The sequence below is a fragment of the Pygocentrus nattereri genome, chromosome 23 (assembly GCF_015220715.1).
Source record: "Pygocentrus nattereri isolate fPygNat1 chromosome 23, fPygNat1.pri, whole genome shotgun sequence".
In the NCBI taxonomy this organism is placed as follows: Eukaryota; Metazoa; Chordata; class Actinopteri; order Characiformes; family Serrasalmidae; genus Pygocentrus; species Pygocentrus nattereri.
Window position 1 is genome coordinate 16507584 of NC_051233.1, and position 24061 is coordinate 16531644.

The following is a 24061-nucleotide window of genomic DNA, read 5'->3' on the forward strand; positions in this document are numbered from 1 at the left end:
AAAGTAAGATATTTGACTCTGAAATGTAGTGGAGTGAAAGTAAAATGGCACCCAAAATGGAAATACTTAAGTACAGTAAATGTACAGGAAAAAATTACTTGAGTGCAGTCACAAATTACATTTACTTAGTTACTGTCCACCACTGTCGATAACATGGTTAACACTGAATTAAAGCTAGCAGGCGCCAGTTAGCATGGTATTACAACTCCTTGTGTTCAATCTTAGTTAAACTGATACATACTTATTGCATTGTATTTTCATGTGTCTATATTCATGTGTCTCATTTCTTGATGTTAAAAACCTTACTTCAGGCCCAGTTTGGTACCATATCGGATTACTTTGAAATTCTGCGCAAAAATGTTGGCATGGACAAGGTTGGCATGAGTGTGGGACTGTCACCTTTTCCTGTACTAAGTGGTGATTTCTTCACATACGCTGACAGAGATGACCACTACTGGAGCGGTTACTTCACTTCTAGACCATTTTACAAACAGCTGGACCGCACACTAGAGTCCCACCTCAGGTATCATCACTCAAGTGTAGTAATACTTCTTTTCTATGTTTTGGTTTGGGGAAAAAAAGTTAAATACTTAAAACACCATGATCCATCATATCAAAGTAGATACTTTAGTTAGGGGACTACATGAGATGGAGTGTAGGTCTAACTTGTCTGATTAACCAATAAAATAACTAGGAACTGACAATGACATCAGTCAGCTACACTTTGCAATTGATCAGACTAATTTTGTGAGAAAAAGGGTTACTCTGTGCATTCCCGTAGCCTGACCAATCTGTTTATCAGTGGTTACAAAAGGACGACAGCCTAGCAGAAATTGAAAACTCAGTTGAAAACACAAAAATGTGTAAGGATTCTTCACTCAAGAAGTTACCTGTAATGCCACCACATGCAAGGCAAAATATATATTAATATGGCAAAGTAATATGTTTTATTTTGTTAATATATTTGAAATAAAACATGCAATGTATTTTACAAGCTTTAAATATCTGAAATATATTTAAAACAGCCAAAAAGATTATGTGAATTGCTGTTGGCTCAGTGCTAGCATAATACTAGAATCTAGGGCAATAGCAGAAATTAACAAAATCTTAAGAGTTTTCCCCATGTTTTTGATCTTGTTTTTGATCTTTTTAGAGTCTTCTTGAGACTTTTGTGCTGTTATGAGTCTGTTATGCTGCAGGGTATTTTGCTGATATGTTTTGAGCTCACATGTCCCTGGTGCTATTCAGACCAGTATCTTTTATCTCATGATGAAAGAGCTCTAGCCTGATGGCAGTGGTCTCTTCAAGGATAACAATACCTTCAGAGACTGCAGAGTTTATAATCTATGCTAATGTGCAGTGATGCTTTTTTGTCCCAATACTGTGTTAAGACACTTTGCTTTAATTCGTCATTCCACTGTACCTGAGTGTTGTCTTTCAAGTGACTTTGGCTGTTTCCAAAGTGGGGATGTGAAGAGGGTCCTTTCTGAAGCCAGCATTTTTGCCTTTTCCATGGTCCCTACATGGTAGTCATCCTTGATTACACTGAGTGGATTAATTACTACTAGATGCAGATACTACTGTTTTAATACATGAAGTACATGTAAATGGAGGGCTAAATTTGTGTAAGAAACAGGTCATCAATATGCCTTACTAAAATAATTTTATGTAGTGATTTTTCTCTTCCTGCAAATAGGGCTAAACTGCTTACACAAACGGCGTAAAATCAGATTTATAGGGATGTTCAAGTTTCTCTAATATGCCAGTAACTGTTCTTCATATTATATAAAATTTTGTTAAAAAATAGAAACTACAGTGCTTTGTGAGTTTACCTCTGTAAAACCAAGCCTATCATTATCATAATTTTAGCTGATTGTAATATGTCTGTTTTGATGTTGGACTAGCATTATAGTAGAAGTGTTATGTATTGAAAAAGAGAGCTCTTGGCAGCGACAGTGTTTTGCTAACTAATTAGCTTAAATGAACAAAACCCACAATTGGACCGGAATAACTCGGCCAGTTCACAATGTAGTCTATTGACATACTAAATAAAAAGCCTTAGGATGTAGTAAGCCTGGGAATTGTAAGGGTTATCATTTCACTCACTGACATAAAATGATACTATACTGTTTTATGTGTGCACACAAATGTCTACATAGAATTGTATGTATTTGTATTCAAATCTTACTTTTTTTTTCCACAAGAGTGTTAATTGGCTAATTAGCTGTCTTGCTAGGTAGCTTAACTTACTAGCTTTCTCTTGGATGTATTGACATGGCATGTTTTCGTGGTGTATAAGATTTGTTTATTTCGAATAGTCCTGAGCTAAATTACTGTGGAAAATGATTTTGCATCATGGTTAAAGGCTACACATAAACTGTCTGGAAAGAGCTTTAAGTGGTTTTCTTTTAGCTTAAATCATTACACTCTTCTTATATTGCTTTTTATAATGTTTGAATTTGACCAGTTTTGCACACAAGGATTTTTGACCGGCTGTTGAACAGACCACAGATGTCAGATATTTGCATAAAGTTAAAAGATTATGTTAATGAATTATCTTTTTCTCTCTTTCTTCAGGGCAGCTGAGATTCTTTATTCTCTAGCCTTTGCTAGTGTTCAAAAGTTTGGAAAGCCTAACAACTACCCTGCAGCAGAGAATTATAAGTTGCTAACTGCAGCAAGACGAAATCTGGGCTTGTTCCAGCACCATGATGCAATTACAGGCACAGGAAAAGACTGGGTTGTAGTGGATTACGGAACCAGGTATACATCTTGCGCCTCTTAAAGTAATTTGTGCTGATGTTCAGAAAGTGTCACAATGCTAATTGCAGTGTAACATGTATGTGAGTAATCAATAGTGTTTGATGTATCAGAATACTGTGAAATCTGTGTTGCTTAAAGGGGACTGATCATGAAGTCTAAAAGTTTTGAACAATTTTCCAGCCCCTTAAATAAAAAGTATTTTTAAAAATGTTTGCAGTATAGTTCTAAAGATATTGAACTTTTAAATTCCGGATCTGACTGTTGCACATAACTTATTATATATATATATATATATATATATATATATATATATATATATATATATATATATATATATATATATATATATAATAAAGCTATTATAATAAAATTTTTACCAATAATGTAATACCTTAATGTAATTACATTTTCAGGTTCATCATTTGTTATACCATATTACAATATTACGTTCTGCACTTATGGATGACTGTGGATTCACAGTTGCCTGATGATGGGGCCAAGACCTAGACGGTTGCACTTGGGACTTGGGAACCCCTCACTGTGTACATTCAAACTCAATATAATTATATTAGTTATATAATAATTTATATGAATAATTATATAATTATATTTTCACAGTACCCTTATTGCAGTCTGGTTCTCCACGCAGAATCTGCTGTCAGTTTGATACACTTTTTATGTTGTGAAATTTGTTTCTCTGTAACAAATATTATTTTGTTAAATATTTCATCAAGTTACTTAACTTCATCAAATAGTTAATGTTTTTAAATACTGTTTGGGACTGTTTTTATGTGTTCCAACAGCTACTAAAAAGTTCTGTAGTGCTGGTTGATAAGGCTGCCATTTCTTTAGTTTGTGATTTTGAAGGGGATGCGCCAGGGACAAGGGGTAGGTAAAGTATACGTCAAGAGTCAAGTCAAAAGGCCTTTGTCATTCCTCCAGGAACAACGCTGCAAACAAGGAACAAAAAGTACAAAGTGCAAACATGCAGACATTGTGTGCAAACAAAAAACATTAAGCTAGAAACAATATAATAAGTACGATAAATTAAACAGACATTAGACACAGAAAACAAGACAGGACAGTACAGCACAGACACAGCACACATTTCTGGACATGAGGTAGTGAGAATAAGGTGCAGAGATATTAAACATGCTGTGATCTGTGAGTTTATGCAGTCAGATAACATACATACACACAGCAGTTACTGAGGTAGTAAAACCCGAGTAAACAGTGTAAACACAGTGTTAGCAGCAATGCTCCAGATAGTGCAAGTAGAGCATCGAAAGAGGTGTGTGTGTGTGTGTGTGTGTGTGTGTGTGTGTGTGTGTGTGTGTATAGTATGTGTGTGCGGGTGGGTGTTAGCTCAGTCCTTGTGAGTTTAAAAACCTAATTACTTGAGGAGCAAAGCTGTTGCAGAGTCTGGTAGTGGTGGCACGGATACTCTGGTAGCAGTGAAAAAAGTCTGTGTGAGGGATGGAGGGGGTTATCCGCAATACTAGTGGCTTTCTGGATACAGCGTGTGGTGTAGATGTCCATGATGGAGGGGAGAGAGTCCCCAATGATCTTCTCAGCTGTCCTCACTATACACTGTAGGGTCTTGTGGTCTGAGGCGGATCAATTCCCAAACCAAGCAATGATGCAACTGCTCAGGATGCTCTCCACAGCCCCCCTGTAGAACATGGTGAGGATGGGAGGGAGGAGATGAGCCTTCTTCAGTCACCGCAGGAAGCAGAGGCACTGCTGGGCTCTCTTGCCTATGAAGTTGGTATTGAGGGACCAGGTGAAGTTCTCTGTGATGTGGAAATTGGTGCTCCTGATGATTTCCACAGCAGAGCCAGTGATGTTCAGTGGGGGGTGGTCACCTCGCATTCTTCAGAAGTTAACAACCATCTCCTTAGTTTTATCTACATTCAGAGACAGGTTGTTGGTTCCACACCAGTCCGTTAGTGCTGCACTTCCTCTCTGTACACTGACTCATCATTCTTGCTGATCAGACCCACCACAGTCATGTCATCAGCAAACTTGATGATGTGATTTGAACTGTGCTTTGCAGTGCAGTCATGAGTCAGCAGAGTAAACAGCAGTGGACTAAGCACACAGCCCTGAGGGCTTTCGGTGCTGGAGATGTTATTACCCATCCTGACTAACTGAGGTCTCTCAATCAGGAAATCTAGACCAGGTTACAGAGGGAGGCGTTCAGGCCCAGCAGGCTCAATTTTTCAACCAGCTGCTGAGGGATGAGGGTGTTGAATGCTTAACTGAAGTCTATGAACAGCATTCTGACATAGGTGCCTTTATTGTCCAGGTGGGTGAGAGCCAGGTGGAGTGTGGTGGAGATGGCATCATCTCAAAGCACTTCATGATGATGGGAGTGAGTGCAACGGGATGGTAGACTTCTTCGGCCCAGGGGTGATGATGGTGGACTCTAAGCACGTTGGAATGACTGCAGTGCTCAGAGAGATGTTGAATATGTCTGTGAGAACATCAGTTCGGCGCATTCTCTAAGCACTCTGCCAGGCATGCTGTTGGATCCTGGTGCTTTTCGTGGGTTGACTCTGTGTAAAGTTCTCCACACATCAGCAGTGGACTGACACAGTACCTGTTCCCTTGGAAGAGGTGTGGTATTTTTTCTGCCATAACCGACCAAACTGAGCATAGACGTTATTAAGCATGTCTGGAAGGGAGGCATCACTGTCACAAGCAGGTGGAGGTGACCTGTAGTTGGTGATGGCCTGGATGCCTTGCCACATGCACCGTGTGTCAGCAGTGTTTTGAAAATGATTGTGGATTTTCTTAGTAGGCTGAGTAGGTATGCTTAGCCTCTCTGATGGCCTGGGAAAGCTTGGCCCTTGCTATCCTGAGGCTTGCTTTGCCCTTGACTTGAAAGCCTTGTTGAGGGTTCTCAGCAGCATGCGCACCTCTGCAGTCATCCATGGTTTCTGATTTGGGTGAGCTGTGATGAGTTTGGACACAGTAACATCATAAATGCACTTGCCGATGTAGCCAGTCACTGATTTTGTGTACTCCTCCGGGTTGATGGAGTCACTGGAGGTTGCTGCTTCTCTGAACATCTCCTAGTCAGTGTGCTCAAAACAGTCCTGAAGATCAGAGATCTCACTTGCTTCTGGTCTGGTTTGGCACATCTGATGAGTGGTCTGTATGCTGGGATGAACATCACAAAGATGTGGTCTGAGTAGCGGTCTGGGTTTGTGTTTTGCAGTTCGCTGATTGAGCTGTACAGCTTGTTCAGTGCGGCCTTTGCATTAGCACTGGGAGCTATATATACCGCTATTATATACAACGTATTTAGCTCTGGGAAATAAAATGGCCTGGCTCTGACAATCGCAAACTCCACCAGTGGTAAGCAGTGACTGGAGACTAGCGCTGCATTTTTACACCATTCAGTGTTGATGTAAACACACCATTTTCCACCTTGAGTCTCACCGCACAGCTCAGCATCTCTGTCCGCACGGTCATTGAGCTGAAAGGCCAAATCCGGAGTGGAGCTCGTCATCCACGTCTCCGTAAAAATTAAAACACAGCACTCTGAACTCACGCTAGGTAGCCTGCTGAATCCAGAGGCAGTCCAGTTTATTCTCCAAAGACCAAACATTTGAGAGAAGAAGCGACGGAAAGGCTGGTCATGTGGGGTTAGCCATTAGCCAAGCGCGCACCCTGGCTCATTTGCCTCACTTCTGCCTCTTCATGCATTGCTTTTGGCCAGCAGGCTCACGCAGCGCCGTGTATCCGTAGCAGGCCTAGCTTGCGCAGTTCTTCCCACAGTTCGCTTGTGAGCAGAGATTGTTGCTGATTTCTCAGCTGTACGGCTCTGGCGTTGGTAGACGCTGGTGCTGGTTGAAGCAGTCATGATCTTTAGTTTTGGTTGGGTTACACGACAGTAAACAAAAATAGCAAAAAAGCACTGTTTTGCTGTTCCCAAAGTGGCCGCTGCAGCTACCCGCCACGCTGCCAGGAGTAGAGAGATTAACATGCTGCCATGTTAATTGTTGGGAGCTGAATGCTCCTTCTGTTTGATAGAGAACCAGTGATATACTTTTTTTTCCTGGCCTTTTCTACCAAAATGGCTGTGATGGATAACTGCTATTTTTCTGAGATCTGATGTGACACAGCACTTTCTGCTATTAAAAATTAGCATGACTTTCTGGTTTATTAATCACTGTTATACATTATTTCAATTAAGGCAAATGAGTTTCTTTTTTTTTTATAGATTGTTTCATTCTATTTTGAATCTGAAGCGAGTGATTGTAAGCTCAGCTCACTGGCTGGTGCTTGATGACAAACAAACATACACTTATGACCCTGCAAATCCACTACTTCAGATAGTAAGTGCCTAAATTCCAAATCCGTAAACAATTTGTTATTTTTTTAATATTGCCATGGCTCCACCTTAACAGTTCCTCATATGTTAATGTGTAGGATGAAGTCCAGCCAGCTCAGGATGCCTTACCACGCAAAACTGTCTTTAAGATCAGTACAACACAAAGGTAATCACTTCAATCTCTATACAGCCCTGCAGATGGTTTCTTGATACCCATCTGTCACCTTCTGACATAATAAGAGTTGTAGAGTGTGCATTAGTATCTCACTGCATAAGACAACTGTTTTAGTCTTTGGTCAGTAGTTAAGAATCTAAGATGGTGGCTTTTCTTAGGGCATTGGTGGTATATAACCCCAGTGAGCAGACCAGGACCTCAGTGATTAGTATCTATGTGACAACTCCACATGTGCATGTACTTACTGCCCACGGACAGCTGGTCAATGCACAGATAAGTGCAGTCTGGGAAGATGTCAGCCATGCATCCACAGAAGCCTTCCAGGTCAGACTTGTGCTGCTATAGCATTATGTTGTGGGTTTGATTGAATTCAGAGTTCTGAACAAGATATCTGTTAAACAACTTGGCAAAAGTCTATGTTTTGATGCCGAAATGGAACCATGTACACTCATTTATTGTGTGTGTGTGTGTGTGTGTGTGTGTGTGTGTGTGTGCACGTGTGGTGACAGTTATCTTTTGTAGCCAGTGTGCCACCGTTGGGCCTGGCTGTGTACCAGCTTTGTAAGGGTGCAGAGCCACAGTCTGAGTTGGCCCACTACATGTTTCTGAAGGCTGGTGGAGACGTGTCCGTTACTGGGACAGAGCATTTCAGAGTGTCTGTTCCCCAAGAAGCTGTCCCTGTGTCCATGGAGAACCCCCACCTCCAGCTGTCCATCTCTTATACTACAGGACTATTAGAGGTCAAACAGCCAACAAATTCTCAATTAATAAAAAATCACTGCGTCTGTTGTAAACATGCCTACTCTCATCCTAGTCTTAGCCTTAGTCACACCACTAGAGATATTATAAAGGAGGAGACAGATCTTCTTCTTCTTTCGGCTGCTCCCTTTAGGGGTCACCACAGCGGATCATCTGCCTCCAGACAGATCACTGGTTGAAATTTAAATTAGAAGACTTATAACGATCAACTTGTCATCTGTTTATGAGGAGAGTCCTGCCCTGTAGTAAAAGTAAAATTGGCTTGCTGTTTTAACCATAAGTGGGAGAAGCTCCCTTTCATCTAGAGATCTGCACAGTAACAAGAACAAAGTGAAAATGTGTTTTATTTGTTGGTTTTTTTTGTGTGTTATTTGAGCCAAATCCTACAGACTGTGTATGCTGTTTTTGTCAGATTTTATCAGTGATTTTTAAAAAGTTTTTGAAACGTTAATACGGCTTTTAGTTTCAAGATTTTTAAAATTAATATTAACACATTACGATAATAATAGAGGCCATTGGTTATTGTGTGTGCAGTGTCTGGAGTTTTTGAAACATTAGAAAAAAAAATGATAAAGCATCGTTTTCGGTGTATATAAATGTAACATCATTATGGTAGTTATAGTGGCCTATGCTGCCTGCCACTCCATAAAATGATAGAAACAAGTAGTTAAAACAGATTTTAAGGCACCTTTAGGTTTGTCTTAGTTAGAAAAGAATTTAGTTTCAAGATTCAAGAGTTTTATTGTCATATGCACAGCAGAACAGGCAATTGCACTGTACAATGAAATTCTTACTTTGCTTTTCCTCCATTCACCGGATATAACCTTAATGGAATAAAAAAAAGAAATTATAAGAATAACTCTAAAAACAGTAGTAAAAAGTAAAAGTAAAAAAAAAAAGCACAGTATGTGCGAAGTTTAAATAAAATGAAAGTTACACGTGTGTATGTGCAAATATGTAGAGCAGCTGTTCATAAAGTGCATAAAGTAACAGATGTAAACAGTAAACAATATTGTTCTGTCTAGTAGTAGATGTAAACAGTATTGTTCTAACAGCAGCAGTACAGTGTAGGCAAGTTGTATTTATTTTTTATTTTATTTTGTCTAGTTGCCATGTTCCCCGGCCGGGCGGCCAGGGTCCTCTCTGTGTGGAGTTTGCATGTTCTCCCCGTGTCTGCGTGGGTTTCCTCCGGGTTCTCCGGTTTCCTCCCACAGTCCAAAGACATGCAGTCAGGCCAATTGGACATGCTAAAATTGCCCATAGGTGTGAGTGTGTGAGTGACTGTCTGTGTCTGTCTGTCTGCCCTGCGATGGACTGGCGACCTGTCCAGGGTGTATCCTGCCTTCCGCCCGATGACTGCTGGGATAGGCTCCAGCACCCCCCCGCGACCCTGACGGAGAAGTGGCTTAGATAATGGATGGATGGATGGATGGATAGTTGCCATGTTTCTGTAATGCTCTTTTCTTATCTGGAGTTAGGATAAGATTATGAACATATGAGCTGTTGTTCTCTAATATATTCTGTTCTAAATATTTCTGTAATACGCCCCCTGGTCTTGAGTGACTGGGGATGACCATCCGGTGGCATTGCCAAGGTGGCTGTTGATTGGACAAACTTTCTTATAAATGACTTTGGCACCACCCCCCAGTACACTGAGCATCTGAGGCTGAGACTAGAATAAGAGCAAGTATGTAGCAATGGTAGTGTTATGTGCCTTAAAGTGACACTCTAGGGCATTTGCACATTCAACTGTCCACAACTAGGATTTTGTCAGTTGCATTCTGATTGGCTGTTATGTCCAAGTGCAAGCACTTTGCACAATATATTTAATCTGTGCTTGGAAGAAAATATTTGCAAACTCTTGCCCACTCTATATGCGGTAATGAATATTTTAGAGCAAGATATAGTTGCTGGGCTGAAAAACATGTAGGAAAAGTTATTAATTTCATGACATCACATGTTTCTTTAAAGAGCTTAGTATCTGGTAAATGAGATTTTCTAATGCATACTACTTTGATCCACATCCATATCCAAAAGATATGTTGTTGAAGCCCTATATCATTCCACATGTCACAAAAACAACAGTTTTGGTTGGTTATTTTGCAGGGCCCTGTTCCTGTGAAATTATTTTGCAGGTCTAAAGGCCCCTTCCTGTCAAAGTAGCCAGCTCTTGGGCATGTTAAAACAATATTGATGGTAACTGATGGTAACAATAACATTTTAAATGCAAGTTTTAGTCTGGAATTCCTAATTAATTTTGATTTGTGGATGTCTGAAGGGAGAAATGTATTACTTTTACAGACACTGAAACTAAAGGAAGATGGGTCAAAGCACTCAATTAAAGTGGAGTTTTTATGTTATGGAACAACCAGCAAAAAGGACAAAAGTGGTGCCTACTTGTTTCTTCCGGATGGAGAAGCTATGGTAATTCAACTAAATTTCATAACATTATTCAGGGTTCCTCTCATTTCAGTACACTATGAGACACACTTCCATCTGCTTTGTTTTATTATGCTTCTGCTTTTTTTCACTTGTGTGTAGCAGTGGTAGACAGTAGCTAAGTAAATATAATTCGTTACTGTACTTAAGTAGTTTTTTCATGTATCTGTACTTCACTTAAGTATTTGCATTTTAGGTGACTTTTTACTTTCAGTCCACTACATTTCAAATATCTTACTTTTTACTCCACTACACGTTGAGAAATCTGTTGTTCCTTTTGGTTTTTGTGTGTATAAAAACAGAACATGTCAAAACAAAAGAAGGGCAAAGCAAGAACACCAATCAGGGCACAGCGGTCACTTTGTTCTGAGCTTGTTTTGACCTGTTGGTCATACCAACCCAGTGCAAGCACATGGTTCAACGTCAGTGCAGCAGCATAAAAATTTGGGAGCACATACGTCTACCTAAATGATGGAACTAACCTGTGTGCAAATAGACCATAATATAGAAATATGTACACAAATGCAGTTGTGACTGGCATGTTTCTTTTTTTCTGAATTCATACAAACACTTTCATTTTATAGTAAATTTTTGTTTAAAGTTTTGGTTAGTTTATGTTTATGAGCAGAGACCTACAGATCAATACAGTAAAGGAAAACGTATTTGTGATCCTGCGTTTAAAGCAATTTTTTTTTCAACTTGTAACTAATTTACAAAGTAATCTTAAACTGAAACTTTGCTTGTTTGTAAAAGTGATTTTAGAGCCACTCGGATCTAGCTGATGAAAACTGTTTGCCTTGTATGTTTTGTGCTTATGATAATTTAAATAGACGCCAGCAATTAATGACTTTCTATTAAAAGACTGGTTTACCAAGAGAGACACTGGAGGATTTTCACCTAAAATTAGTTCATGAAGCGAGTCTTGTTACAAAAATGATAACAGGACATTAGAGCCATAATTAATCTTTTATTACTTTTACTTTCGATACTTAAGTTCATTTGAAGGCAAATACTTTTGTACTTTTACTCAAGTTGAGGTCTAGAGTATGGACTTCTACTTTTACTGGAGTAATATTTTACCTTGGGTATCTCTACTTTAACTCAAGTACATGATTTGTGTACTTTGTCCACCTCTGGTGTGTAGGAGGCAAGGTTAAACTACATCATGATTCATTGAGACACTCCCGTGCATTTTTTGCTTTGTTGGATATAATTACACCATAATTTGCTATGCTATTTGCAAACAGTCAATATGCTGTTTGCACGGTCACATTTTAATAATGCTGTTAAACTTTCAAATTAGAATGGGTCAAAACAAAAAAAAAAAGCTGATATTCCTCCTAGAAGTGGCAATTTGGCTGTGTGGTCACTTGTGCTCTGCTCACATGATGCATCTGGTGTGAAGTGGGATTGCCTAACGCTGATTTTGTGCATATCGTTTAATATTCTTTGATTTTCTTCTTTCACTTGGACAGAAATGCTCTCCGTCCCAGCCTGCTGTGATCCGAGTAACAAAAGGGCCTGTGTTCTCTGAGGTCACGACAACTTTTACGCATGTCACGCACACTCTTCGGCTTTACAACATCCATGGTGAGAGGCTTATAGCCTCATTTATCATCATATGCTGATGCTGTTGCACTGATGAGCTTTAACTCTTGGCTTTAGCTAGCATTGATTGTCTGTTTCTCTATGTTATGTGTCTTATGTATTACTGATTTCTCCTGACAAGGCATTTCAGCTAAATTATATTGGATAAATTGTTTTTGTTTTTTTTTGGCTTTCAGAGAAAATACTGGGCTCTCTGTTTAGGGCTATACATGGCTGCTTTGCTTCAAGGCATGTATCTGAAAACGAATGAATACATTTAATACTGAGAAACTTGTTTAATTTCAGATTTAACCTTTGTTAAATTTTGCATATTATTACAATTCCAGAATGCAGTACTTTTTTGACCTGGTAGCTGTGTGTATTTTTCACAGAAAGACACATTTTTTTTTTATAGACATTCAAGATATTTTTTTTTCTAACCTAAAAAAACTTGGTGCCAGAATACTTAATTATGATGATGACTGTCAGAAACATTGTATCTCTTCTTATCATATGGTTAGTTTTTAGAGTTAGATTTCTGTAAAGGAACATACATATATAACTTAATTATTTTTGTGTCCTCTTTAATATATACAGGTTTAGAGTGGATTTTTGCCCTGATATTTCTTTTTTTTGCCTTGATATTTCCTTTAGTTTCTAAAACTTAGGATGTATGTGTTTGAAGCTTTTCAGTGTCTCACATCTTTTCTATTCATAAAGTCCAATATAATGGATATTAGAAAGTTCAAGCACAGCTGTTTGTCTCTTATGCCCTTGTATGCACTCTTACACTCTCTCTCACTTTTGTGCTCACTCTCGCGCTCTCTCTCTTTCTGAAGGAGTGAATGGACAGGCTGTTGAGATCAGTAACTCTATAGACATAAGAGGGGAGTTCAACCGTGAAATTGCAATGAGGATAACATCAGATCTTAACAGCAAGGACCGTTTTTTCACTGACCTCAATGGTTTCCAGGTAGGCCTCGGTGTACACAGAGTTGCTACTTTGCTTGTACATTTTATCATTCAGAATCTCATTTTAATTTTTAATTTTTTTTTTAAATCAAGCCTTTTTGCAGCAGACTTTGTATATATGTATATAACAATACCCAGCGATATCACAAATAGTGAAAAAGTAGGAGTCCTATAACAGAACCTCCTGGGCTATCATACTTTGTATGTATTATTCACCATTTATGTTTTCAAACTGATAGCAGCCAGTCTGGATGGATCTGAACCAGAGAGAAGAATTCATGTAACCCTGTCATGGTGCCCCTGTTTTAGCTGCCATTCTGTTTATTTTAATGTCCTGTCACAGCCATACGCCCTTGTTAATGTTTTGGTTTGTGTCTCCTCTTTTTTTGTTTACCCTCCTAGTCCAGGTGTTTCTTGTACTTTTTGGTGTACTTACACCCTTACTAGAATTGTGTATTTATGTCCTTGCTGTGCATAGTTTGCACAGTTCCCACAGATCATGAAGAAAAAAAAAGAAACAAAAAAAAGTCTATTCCAGACAAGGAAAGGCAGGTGATTTGAGATTTTTTTGAGCCATGTCATGGAATGTCAGGGAATTTTGTTTGCAGCATGTTTAAATTTTAATCACTGTTTATCAAATGTCATTTCCATACATTTCCCATATTATGCGAGTCATGTTTGTATGTGATGTTTCTTCAGATCATTATAGAGCAGTGTGTGCAGTATGGTGAGCTACATTAGCCTACTGAAAGAGCCATGAAAGAGCATATCTGGTCCACAATGATGTCCTAGGTGGCACATGTCAAACTGATGTCTGTGTACTTCAACATTTCCCAGCAGAACACTGCCCAGTGCATCATGCTCTACTGGCATGTCGCCCTACCATCTATGTGATGTAAAAAGAAAATGAGCAACCTTCAAAGTCCAGTTCCAACACTCACTTGCTTATTGTAGGCGCTTTTGACAGTGGAAAGGGGTTAGCATGGATGCTTGTTCTGACTGGAGCTACAGAGCCCCATATGTTTCAGTTTATTCAGACATAAGAAAGGGATTTTTATTTGGTTTAAATGCCTTCATTACAAATTACTCAGCCACTCTCCAATAAGAGATAACAAAGAATATTGTTTTAACTAAGATACCAGTTGAAAAAATGTTTCCCTTGCAAACCTAATCACATTAAAACAATGCAGTAACCAGTTCAGTCTTGCCAGGTTAAGTGCAGTTCTAAGGAATGGCATTTTATGCTACTTCCTATGAAACTAATTATTAATTATGCTTCTGTAGTACACTAGAGTATTGAAGTTTCTTAAAGAAACATAAAACAATTTAAAGAACAAGAGAAAGAAAATGAATGTTATATGGCATTTGTTCATTTATACAGTTTAAACCAATTATAAATTAGATTTAGCCATGAACTAAAAACATACATACTCATGATGCTGTCTTGGTTGATAGCAGTGTATACTTATTGACTTTGTCTATGATAACTGTTTTGTCTCTCTTTTGACTGACTGTGACATGACCTGGAATATAGAAGGCAAAAAAAAAAACCAGTAATAACATTTGTCTCACGTAGTGCCGAACAATCCTCGCTTGTAACAAATCTGCTGTAGAAATGATGAAAATACACATTGTCATTCAGTTACATTTCAGAGACATCATGGTGTATTTGTCAAATGTTTATTTAGTATGGTGCATCCTTAAACAGATACACTGTTTCAGTTCAGTCCAAATTAATTAACTTTTTAGAGCCACAGTCAATTAACAATCAATTTATATCCATAATAAATGTTGCGCTCTACACATACTCAGATGTCCAGTCAGACACAGATGCTTCAGTAGTTTCTGGGTGTTTTCCAAGGTGCAGCCCAGAAGATCCATGACTAAGCTGCCGCTGCAGGCTAACTTCTACCCCATGACAAGCATGGCCTACCTGGAGGACTCTGGCAGAAGACTAACCCTGCTCACAGCACAGTCTTTAGGTGCTACCAGTCTCAGAAGTGGTGAGACATGATCGTTAGCCCATATATTTGCATTACATTAAGACAGTTATCTGGAACATAATTTTGAAAGGAATGGAATTGCCAATTTCTTCATTTGATTAGTGCATTTCATTCTGGATCGCTCTAAGCCAAAGATGTCTCAATAATATGTCCTAAAATTTTCTGATAAAGTGAAAAAGTAATTAGAAAATATATATGTATAAACCACTTAAAACAATTAGGGTACTAAAATTTATGGATAAATATGACTACCAATTTGTGAATTCTTTAAATTCACTTGCTGTTCTGCACCACGTTACATATCAGCTTTATTTCTAATGCTCTTTTGAAACAAGTTCACACGATGATGCAGACTGCACATCATATATGCATTAAAGATAATGAGCTAAAAATAAGGCGCTAAATTATCAGTGGTAATTGTTGCCTTTAATCAGATTCATAATGATGATTATTTTTTTCTATTTGTCAGTAAACAGTGTATCACCTGCTGATCTATGGTGCACCTTTAGATATGATGTACACACTCTTTAGGTCAGCTGGAGGTGATCATGGACCGACGATTAAACCAGGATGACAACCGTGGCCTGGGCCAGGGAGTCTTGGACAACAAGATCACTGCCAACTCGTTTCGTCTGCTGCTGGAGCTCTTTAACTCTGCCGAAGGGGTGACACCAGCAACCAAAAAAATGTCTTCTACAGCTATTTAGTGTTACTGTTGTCTATCAGTGTAGACCACTATTAACATCAATGCCTATGACATCCTTCCAGGATCCTCATCAAATCATTTTTGAATCATTGCATTTGCAAAAATATTTCAGCTTACACATTGATAGTACATTTCCTAATTGTTCCTCTGATGTTGTAGGCCCAGAGAGAAAACACTGCTCCATTCAGCTACCCATCTTTATTGAGCCACATCTCCTACATGTACCTCAACCACCCGTTCATGCCCATAGTGACCAGTTTGGACTCAACTGTACTGGCCCTGGCCCCTTACAGCCCTCTGAGCTCACCTTTCCCTTGTGACATCCACCTGGTGAACCTGCGCACCATACAATCTCAGGTGGGTTCTCCCTGAAGTCAACCAGAATGTTACATTATAGTATTCAGCTAAACAAAATTTTTAAAAGGAAAAAAATTTAAATTCGTTAATAAGCATTTGGAAGTTATTTGTTCTTGGCCATATGCATGCTTTAGGGATCTTAAGATGTGGTGTATTTAAGAAATATGATGTCTTATCACACACAGAGGGTGTATAAGATATATGATGTGATCATATCACACACAGAGGGTGATTCTATCCAAAGTGATTCCCTGTTGTTTTATGTAGAAGTGATTTCTGATCAACTAAAAGAGCTTGTGGCAATCACAAGCATCACTTTTAGTGACATTTTGACAATAGAAATACTGCCCAATGCAGTTTAGTGGCTTTCTTGCTTTAGATGTTACAAATGGTTGATGTTTTTTTGATGATCTAGACTTGGTTTTCCAAAATTCTTATTGTTACGATCATCTTATCAATGCAAGTAGAGAAAGTGTTCACTGTGATGCTTGCACCACCATTTAAGAATAATCATTGTGATAATATGCTTTCAGGAAAGCCAGTTCTGTTTAGTTGAATCAGGTGTGTTTGGAATGGTGTAAACATTAACATTAACATATGTAGGGCAGTGATCCTTCAGGACCAAAATTGGGAAGCACTAAGCTAATCAGAATCACTTTATTTTACCAAGAATGGTACACAAACCAGGAATTTGCCCTGGTGACTGCCAGGCCTGCACAGAATCTGTGCCCACAGGACTCCAACAAGAATTCCACAGAATTCTCAATGTTGTACAGTGTCACCGAATCATTCACAAAGTTAAGAGGCTGTGAAAAAACAGCCTGTGTGACCACAATAAAAACAAGACTGAAATAGTTGCATTTGTGTGTGTAGCTAAAAAAAAAATATGTTATGTATCTTATGTTCTTGAGATATTAACCAGCACTCAAAAACCTCTATTACATTTTCATGCCACTTGACCTCTTTACTGTTAAACAGTACAGGATGAGCATGTTAAAAATTAAATGCTGAATTTATGTCAGAATTCAATACAATCCACCTTGAAGTGTAATAAAGACAGAGCTGCATTACTTTCCATTGTTTACTTTAAACAACGTTAAATCAATGTTACAAATCTAATTTTGGCACGCATTTTTATTTATTTTTATTTATTTTTACATAAATGGCTGCAACTGTAACAACTGCAATTTCCCCCTGGGATCAGTAAAGGAATCTGAATCTGAATCACATCATGCGGATAATGGTGATAATAGAAATGGTTAAAGCTAAAAGAGTAATGTCCCAAGATGTTTAGAGGAAATGATTTCTGCTTTACAATGGGAGAGGATAAGGTACTATAGAACTGGACCATAAAGTAAATTTGAAAGTGTGGGGACTTTTTCCTCAACTAGATTTTAGCATGTACTGTTGATCACAGAGGTCCTATAATTCTCAATTCAGTGAAAGTTTACATGCTTCAGTGTAGTTTGGATTTTTTCCCCATCTTTCTCATGTATAGTTTTTTCATGATGTGTGTGTGTGTGTGTGTGTATGTGAAAAGAAGTATTTAAAAAAAACAATAATGAGTGGGCCCCATTATAGTTATGGAGTGAAGCCAACAGAGTCTATGATTGATACAAATGCCTTACTATGTGGATCCTGTGATTTGTCAAGGTGAAAATTAAAATGTCTGCAAATTATTGCTGTGTTTGTTATTAAACATGATAGAAAGTCACCAAGTTCTTTTTGATTAATGCTAAAGCATTTGTAGAAATGGTTGCTGTGACTTCACCTCAGCTGTTTGTGATTGTAAATTATACAATCATGTACATAATGGTAGCCAGTGTGTGGATGTCTTTATTTTGAGCATAGTATTTTTCAGACCTGATCCACATTTCTCTGATGCTTAGAGCATTTTACAATTTACAATGATAAATTACATTCAAGGCTATCATGTGTTAAGTTCTAGTTTTAGACCAAAGGTGCCAACATTGAGACTATTTTAACCTATTTGCATATTAATTATATTATTGTAAAGTGACCACAAGAGGTTGACTGGGGAGTCACCAAAGTCACTAGGCTAAATCTTTGGTTTTAAGTCTTCTCAGGAATGTGAAAATATTAATAAATGAAAAGCAGCACCAGGACTCATCCGGATGTGTCTGCACAGCTTGCAAGGCTAATCCATCTCCTCACTTCCGGTCAAAGTTACACATACCTTCACAGAGTGATATAAACACACTGTGCACAGTGGTATTCAAGGAGACAATGTAGAATTGTTTCCAAACAGTGGAATTTTATGTAAAAAATGGGACAGGAACTAGTATCGTGTATGACCCCCTCTTGCCCTGCGCAGTGCAGCAACTCGACATGGCATCAATTCCAGTGGGCAGAAGACACCTAGAGAGATGTTGACCCATGCTGTCTGGACAGTCTCCCACAGCTCCATGGTGTTTGTGCACATCCTGCAAATGCTTGATTGGGCTCATGTTGGGCAAGCATGCATGCTACACTGTTCATCAGAAGTCTCCAGAATGCTCCTTGAACCAATTCTGAACAACTTGGGCTCAATGGCACGGTGCATTATCCTGCAGGAATATGCCATCATTATAGGGATACATAAAGTCCATGAAGGGCTACAAATCATCACCAAGCAGTGAAACGTAGTGGACACTGCATTGAATGTGGTTGTAATTTCTGCCAGATTTGCTGGACATGGACATTCTAGCCAGATGTTGCCGGTCATGATCATTAACCACCCTGTGGGCAGCTATTTCACTGTGGGTGGTAATGCCTTCTATGGCGTATTCATGGTGACACTGTGGACCTGTTTAATGGTCGCACAGCTTTGGAAATGGAATTTCCCATCCATCATTCACCCACTATAATGCCTTGTTCAAGCTTTGATAATTCACGCCTCTTTGCCATGAGCACACTGGCCAGTGTTAAACCTCAGTCACAAGAATAACACCTTGCAACTTATACAGATGTGGGTGTTCCCCAGCTATCTCCTGAGGTAACACCACTTCACTGCTGTCCAAGGACTTCTGGTCCGTCAGTGTTTATTGATCAATTCATTTTTATTGTTTGCTTAAAAGGCTATAATTGCAGTGCTGTAGTAGGGTAGCAAATTAGAACTGCTACACCAGTGACACTGCATAATCAGCAGAACTTCTTTTTTGGCTCAAATATGAATGAACCTTTTAGCTCAAACATGAATACTACTATGCAACCAGTTGAGGTAGTATGTGAAATACAAACAAAATGGATATGAAATTTTATATAAAAAGGAGCATTCAGGAAAGGCATGGCCCTTTACAAAAAAGGATGGGGCTTTCCTTTCTTCCTTTGTCCCTACTTCCTCTCTCTTTTTTAAAGGAACGTATTCACTGTATCCACTAGATGGCGCTATTTTCTTGCGTAAATAAACATTTCACCATTTGCTTTGCCTGGAAGGCAGAACACTCACCGCCTGTCATCAGTGATGCCACAACTAAATATTATTACATTCAAACTAAAATTAACTCAACTTGTAGTCCCATTAGCAAAAAGAAAAATGATCTGCGACACTGGTCTCAACAATGTCTTGGAAGTACCCTGATCCACAATCCAGAGCTCCACTCATTCTTTCCCAGGCTCCTCCCATATGAGAGGAGTGAGGAGGATTGATTCCGAGACACATCCTTGATCGTTCAGATATCTTTGAATGCTCTTGCACTGTTGCTCTCTGACAAATCCAAGCTCCTTGCAGGCTCCAACAAAATTTGTTCCACAGTCGGATCTAAACTGTTTGGAAAAATCTCCTTATAGCATTAATAGAGCTTGAAGTGTCCAGAGATGGTATAACCTCAATGTGCACTGCCCGTGTGTTCATGCAAGTGAACAGCATTGCCCAGTGCTTGCAATCAGCTTGACCTCCTCTGGTCCTTCTGGCTGTAACTGTTCAAGGGCCAAAAACATCCATACCCACATATGTAAATGGAGGAGTCTCAGTGACACTTTCAGGAGGCAGATCTGCCATTTGCTCCTGAAACATTATACCTCTGAGTTTTCGGCAGGTGACACAGTTATGTATGATGGAGCTGTAGCGGACACCCCCAATCTAGTCGAGCCAGAATCACACTGCTTAGGAGGACTCCAAGTTCCTGAACTTTGAGCTCAGGACTTTTTCAAAGGTCAAGCAGATGTCATCCAAACAAGATTAGGGTGCCTACAAGTTTTATGACTTAAAAGGATGTTATCTTGAAAATACGGACACAGTGTGAGGCCCGCAACCCCCTTTGCTAGATATGGCAGACCATACCAGGCAATAAATTCTGGCCTGGAATCCAGCTGCAGATCTTCCCAAACCTTAAATAAGCTATGAATTAACAGAAATCATTCTTTAGACTGCACCAATACGGAATTTCCACCATTCAATCCAGAGATATCAAGAAATGGGTTGCTATGAGAATCTATAACAAAGCTAGCCTTTTTAGATTCCATCGACAATTTAGATATAGAACCACCACACCCAAGTGGTGAAAATGAGGCACATGACACCACCACTATGTGCTTATAAAGAATCCAAGGGACTTGGACATTGTCTGCTTTGAGTATTAACATTTATATAATCTATAAGCAATACTACTTGTTATTAGTATTAAGTGTGTTATCTAAATAATACTTATATCCCTTTTACTATTGAGTGCTAGAAAGTGTCAACTTTAATAACCAACAGCGACAACCATCTAATTGTAATGAGTTAGACCAGCGACCAATATGTATCCTGAGTGTGGTTTTCTTTTATTTCCTTTGGTCCTTTCCTTTCGTGGTCAATTTTATTTCTTCAACATTTATATAGTCTATGGTATAGGAAAAGCATTACCCATGTTCTTTAACATGTGTTGTGTATCAGGTACCGAGGGTTAAACTCTCCCTTATAAATATATCTGAATATTCTGTTCATTCATTGATTCTGAAAGTTTAACCAATTTGATGATATTACATTTGTTCCTTTGTTTAAATTAACTGAAACAAAGAAGGCAGTGATTCTGGCGAAGGTGTTCCTAAAATTATGCACAACCAATCAGGGTTGGAAACAATGAATAGCTAATTAAGTATTAGTTTAGGAAAACCTATCAGCACTCTGATTCCACCCCAAGGGGAAGGGTCAGCAGTTGGAGCAAAACCCCAGGGCACGGAACTTTTGGAGGACAAAGACACAGAAAAGACACAGGGAGACAGACTGAGCAGGAGTCAGCTTTCTCAACCAGAAGATAGCTGAACTCCTAAGTTTGTGCCGGCCTTAGTCAGCGAGACAGGCCAGAATTGGAACACAAGATCAGATCTGCTTAGATCAGTCCGTCTACAGACCTTCAGTTTAGACCACACTCAGAGTCTGCTAAAGAGAGGTAGTTAGGTAAGTTAGCGTCACCTGCCTCAGAACCTTGACTGTAATTGAACTGGACATAGGAAAAGAACAAGTGGTACGGACGCCACGGAGACCCAGCAGCACACCCAGAGCCACGCACTAATCTGTGAGCAGATTAACCAGCGAAAGTCTGCCTGACGCCACCCTCAGACGGCCACGAGACATCACCCTCAGACGGCCACGGGACGCTACCCTCACGGCGACTCAGCATCTGCAACCAGCAAGGAGACAAAGCAACGCGTGAGCTCTGGCCTCAAAGACGGGAAGTCAGCTGATTCCCACGTAAGCCGGTTCCATCAATTGACAGTCAGGGTTCTGACGCCAATTTATTTAATAAGCCAGCAGTTAATAGGTACATCTAACTCAGCCATATGTAGTTACTCCCGTCTCTTTCAAGTTTAAGTTTCCCGCGTCTTCCCAAGAATTACCCTGCCTCATATCATTTAACTGAACCACTTCACGCGAGCTAGGTCTCTGCCTGGACCGACTTGATAACGATGTTTGAAGCCTGAGATAGCTTTTCAGGCTTGTGGGGTCTAAGGCATCTGTGCCAGCCTCAGCGTCCAGAGTCCATGTCAGCTGTCTTATAAGAGTGAACAATGCGAATAAGAGAAGCCACAGCGTTGACTAGCGAGTTCCATGTGGAGAATCTCTTGAAATGATCAGTGGTTAAGGCCCCCTTTGCTTGAATTTGCGTCACACAACTTTTCACTTCTGGCCGTATTTCAACATCCTTGTCTGGATAGATTAGATCGAATGACTGTGGTATCTCTTCTTGGCTTTCACACTGCTGGTAGAGAAAGCCTGGTCCACTGAACCAGGTTGTGTCTCTGAGTCGCGATACATGGATAGATCTTGATGCGCAGTCAGCTGGGTTTTTTTCAGATGGCACATATAACCACTGCTCAGGCTTTATAAACCGATGGATATGCTGAACCCTGTTATGCACATACACATAGAACCATCTAGTCTGACTTTGAATATAGCCTAAGACAACCTCACTGTCACAGTAGAAATTCACTGCATCTGGTTGAAGGTCCATTTCACTGAGAACAAGTTCTGCAATTTCCACTGCCATTACCGCAGCGCATAGCTCAAGACGAGGAATGGGGAGCCAGCCGGGATTTCCCAAGGGCAAAGCCCACTTCACTTTTCCCATCTTCACTGATCCCTCTGATGTAAGCAACAGCTGCAGTAGCTTTAGTGGATGCATCAGAAAACACACATAGCTCTGTATATTATGCTTGAGAGAGGGAGCTGTTAGTGTACATACATGGAATGTGCAAATGTCTCAGTTCCTGAAGTGAGTCTCTCCAGTCGAGCCGATCCTGGCATTTCTCCTCTGGTAACTGCTCATCCCACTCACAAGTGTGGCTGCTCAGCTCTTGAAGGAGGGCCCAACCCTGTATAGTAACAGGAGCCACAAATCCTATGGGGTCAAAGAGGCTGTTTACTGTAGCTACAACACCACGCCGGGTGAATGGCTTGTCGCAGACAGACACACTGAAGGTAAAGGTATCCGATTCTGTCCACCAGCAAAGTCCCAAGTTGCATTGTGTTGGCTCCGCCTCCCCAGTGAGATCTAAATATTCTTCTGGGGGAAAGGCTTCCATGACTACTGGGCTGTTGCAAGCAATTTTGTGGAGGTGAATATTCGATTCAGCAAGCGATGCTTTGGTTCTCTTGAGATCAATGGCTTCTTCATCCGAGGGCAGTGATATGAGCCCATCATCTACATAGAAATGCCTCTGAATGAACTTGCGCGTATCTGTGCCATGTTCACATTCTCCTTCAGCAGCTCGCCCAAGTCCATAAATAGCAACAGCCGGCAAAGATTTATTGCCGAAAACATGGACTTTCATCCTGTACTCAATGATGTCTTTTGTGAGGTCATTATCTCTGAACCACAGAAACCTCAAAAAGTTCCTGTGGTCCTCCCTCACCTGGAAACAGTGGAACATTTGCTGAATGTCAGCAGTGAAGGCTACCTTCTCTTTCCTAAAACGGATGAGAACCCCCAGCAAACTGTTATTAAGATCTGGGCCTGTAAGCAGAAAACCGTTGAAGGACATGTCATGGTGGCGTGCACTTGAGTCAAAAACCACTCTAATCTGCCCAGGTTTCTGGGGATGGTAGACCCTAAAAAAATGGCAGATACCAGCATTCTTCATTCTCTGCAAGTGATGATGCTTGCACTACATGTCCTGATCTTTCATTTCAGGCCTACGATTCAGGGTATGACAGAGAGGTGAGACATGTAACAGCCTGCTCACGGTTATTAGGGAGCCGCTGTCTAGGCTCTCTAAAGGGAAATGGGGCAACCCAGCTGTTGGCCTTGTCTCTATATACCTCAGTATCCATAATCTTTAAAAAGACTGTGTCTTCAAAAGATGGAGCCAGCTTGTTATCATACACTGTGTGGTTGAATACACTATGTCCTATCTTGTGTCTCTCCCCGCTGTAGTGTACTGTCTCATGCAACCAAATGAAGCTGTCACATGAGGTAAGACATTCAACCATTTTGCAAGACACTGGTCTTGAATGAGTTCATACTAGGTTTGTGTGC

At 39.8% G+C, this 24061-nt stretch overlaps 1 protein-coding gene across 2 annotated transcripts in view; it reads left to right on the top strand.

Moving 5' to 3' along the window:
- The window catches only part of man2a1 (mannosidase, alpha, class 2A, member 1), a 103847-nt gene that overhangs the window by 71435 nt on the left and 8351 nt on the right, over positions 1-24061 (top strand). For both annotated transcript variants that reach the window (XM_017682860.2, XM_017682861.2), the window contains 12 exons: positions 312-523; positions 2578-2763; positions 6995-7109; positions 7204-7271; positions 7439-7604; positions 7790-8020; positions 10341-10463; positions 11954-12068; positions 12905-13038; positions 14899-15040; positions 15572-15705; positions 15906-16103. In XM_017682860.2, coding sequence (XP_017538349.1) covers positions 312-523; positions 2578-2763; positions 6995-7109; positions 7204-7271; positions 7439-7604; positions 7790-8020; positions 10341-10463; positions 11954-12068; positions 12905-13038; positions 14899-15040; positions 15572-15705; positions 15906-16103 — 1824 coding nt within the window. The remainder of the gene's footprint in view (positions 1-311; positions 524-2577; positions 2764-6994; positions 7110-7203; positions 7272-7438; positions 7605-7789; positions 8021-10340; positions 10464-11953; positions 12069-12904; positions 13039-14898; positions 15041-15571; positions 15706-15905; positions 16104-24061) is intronic.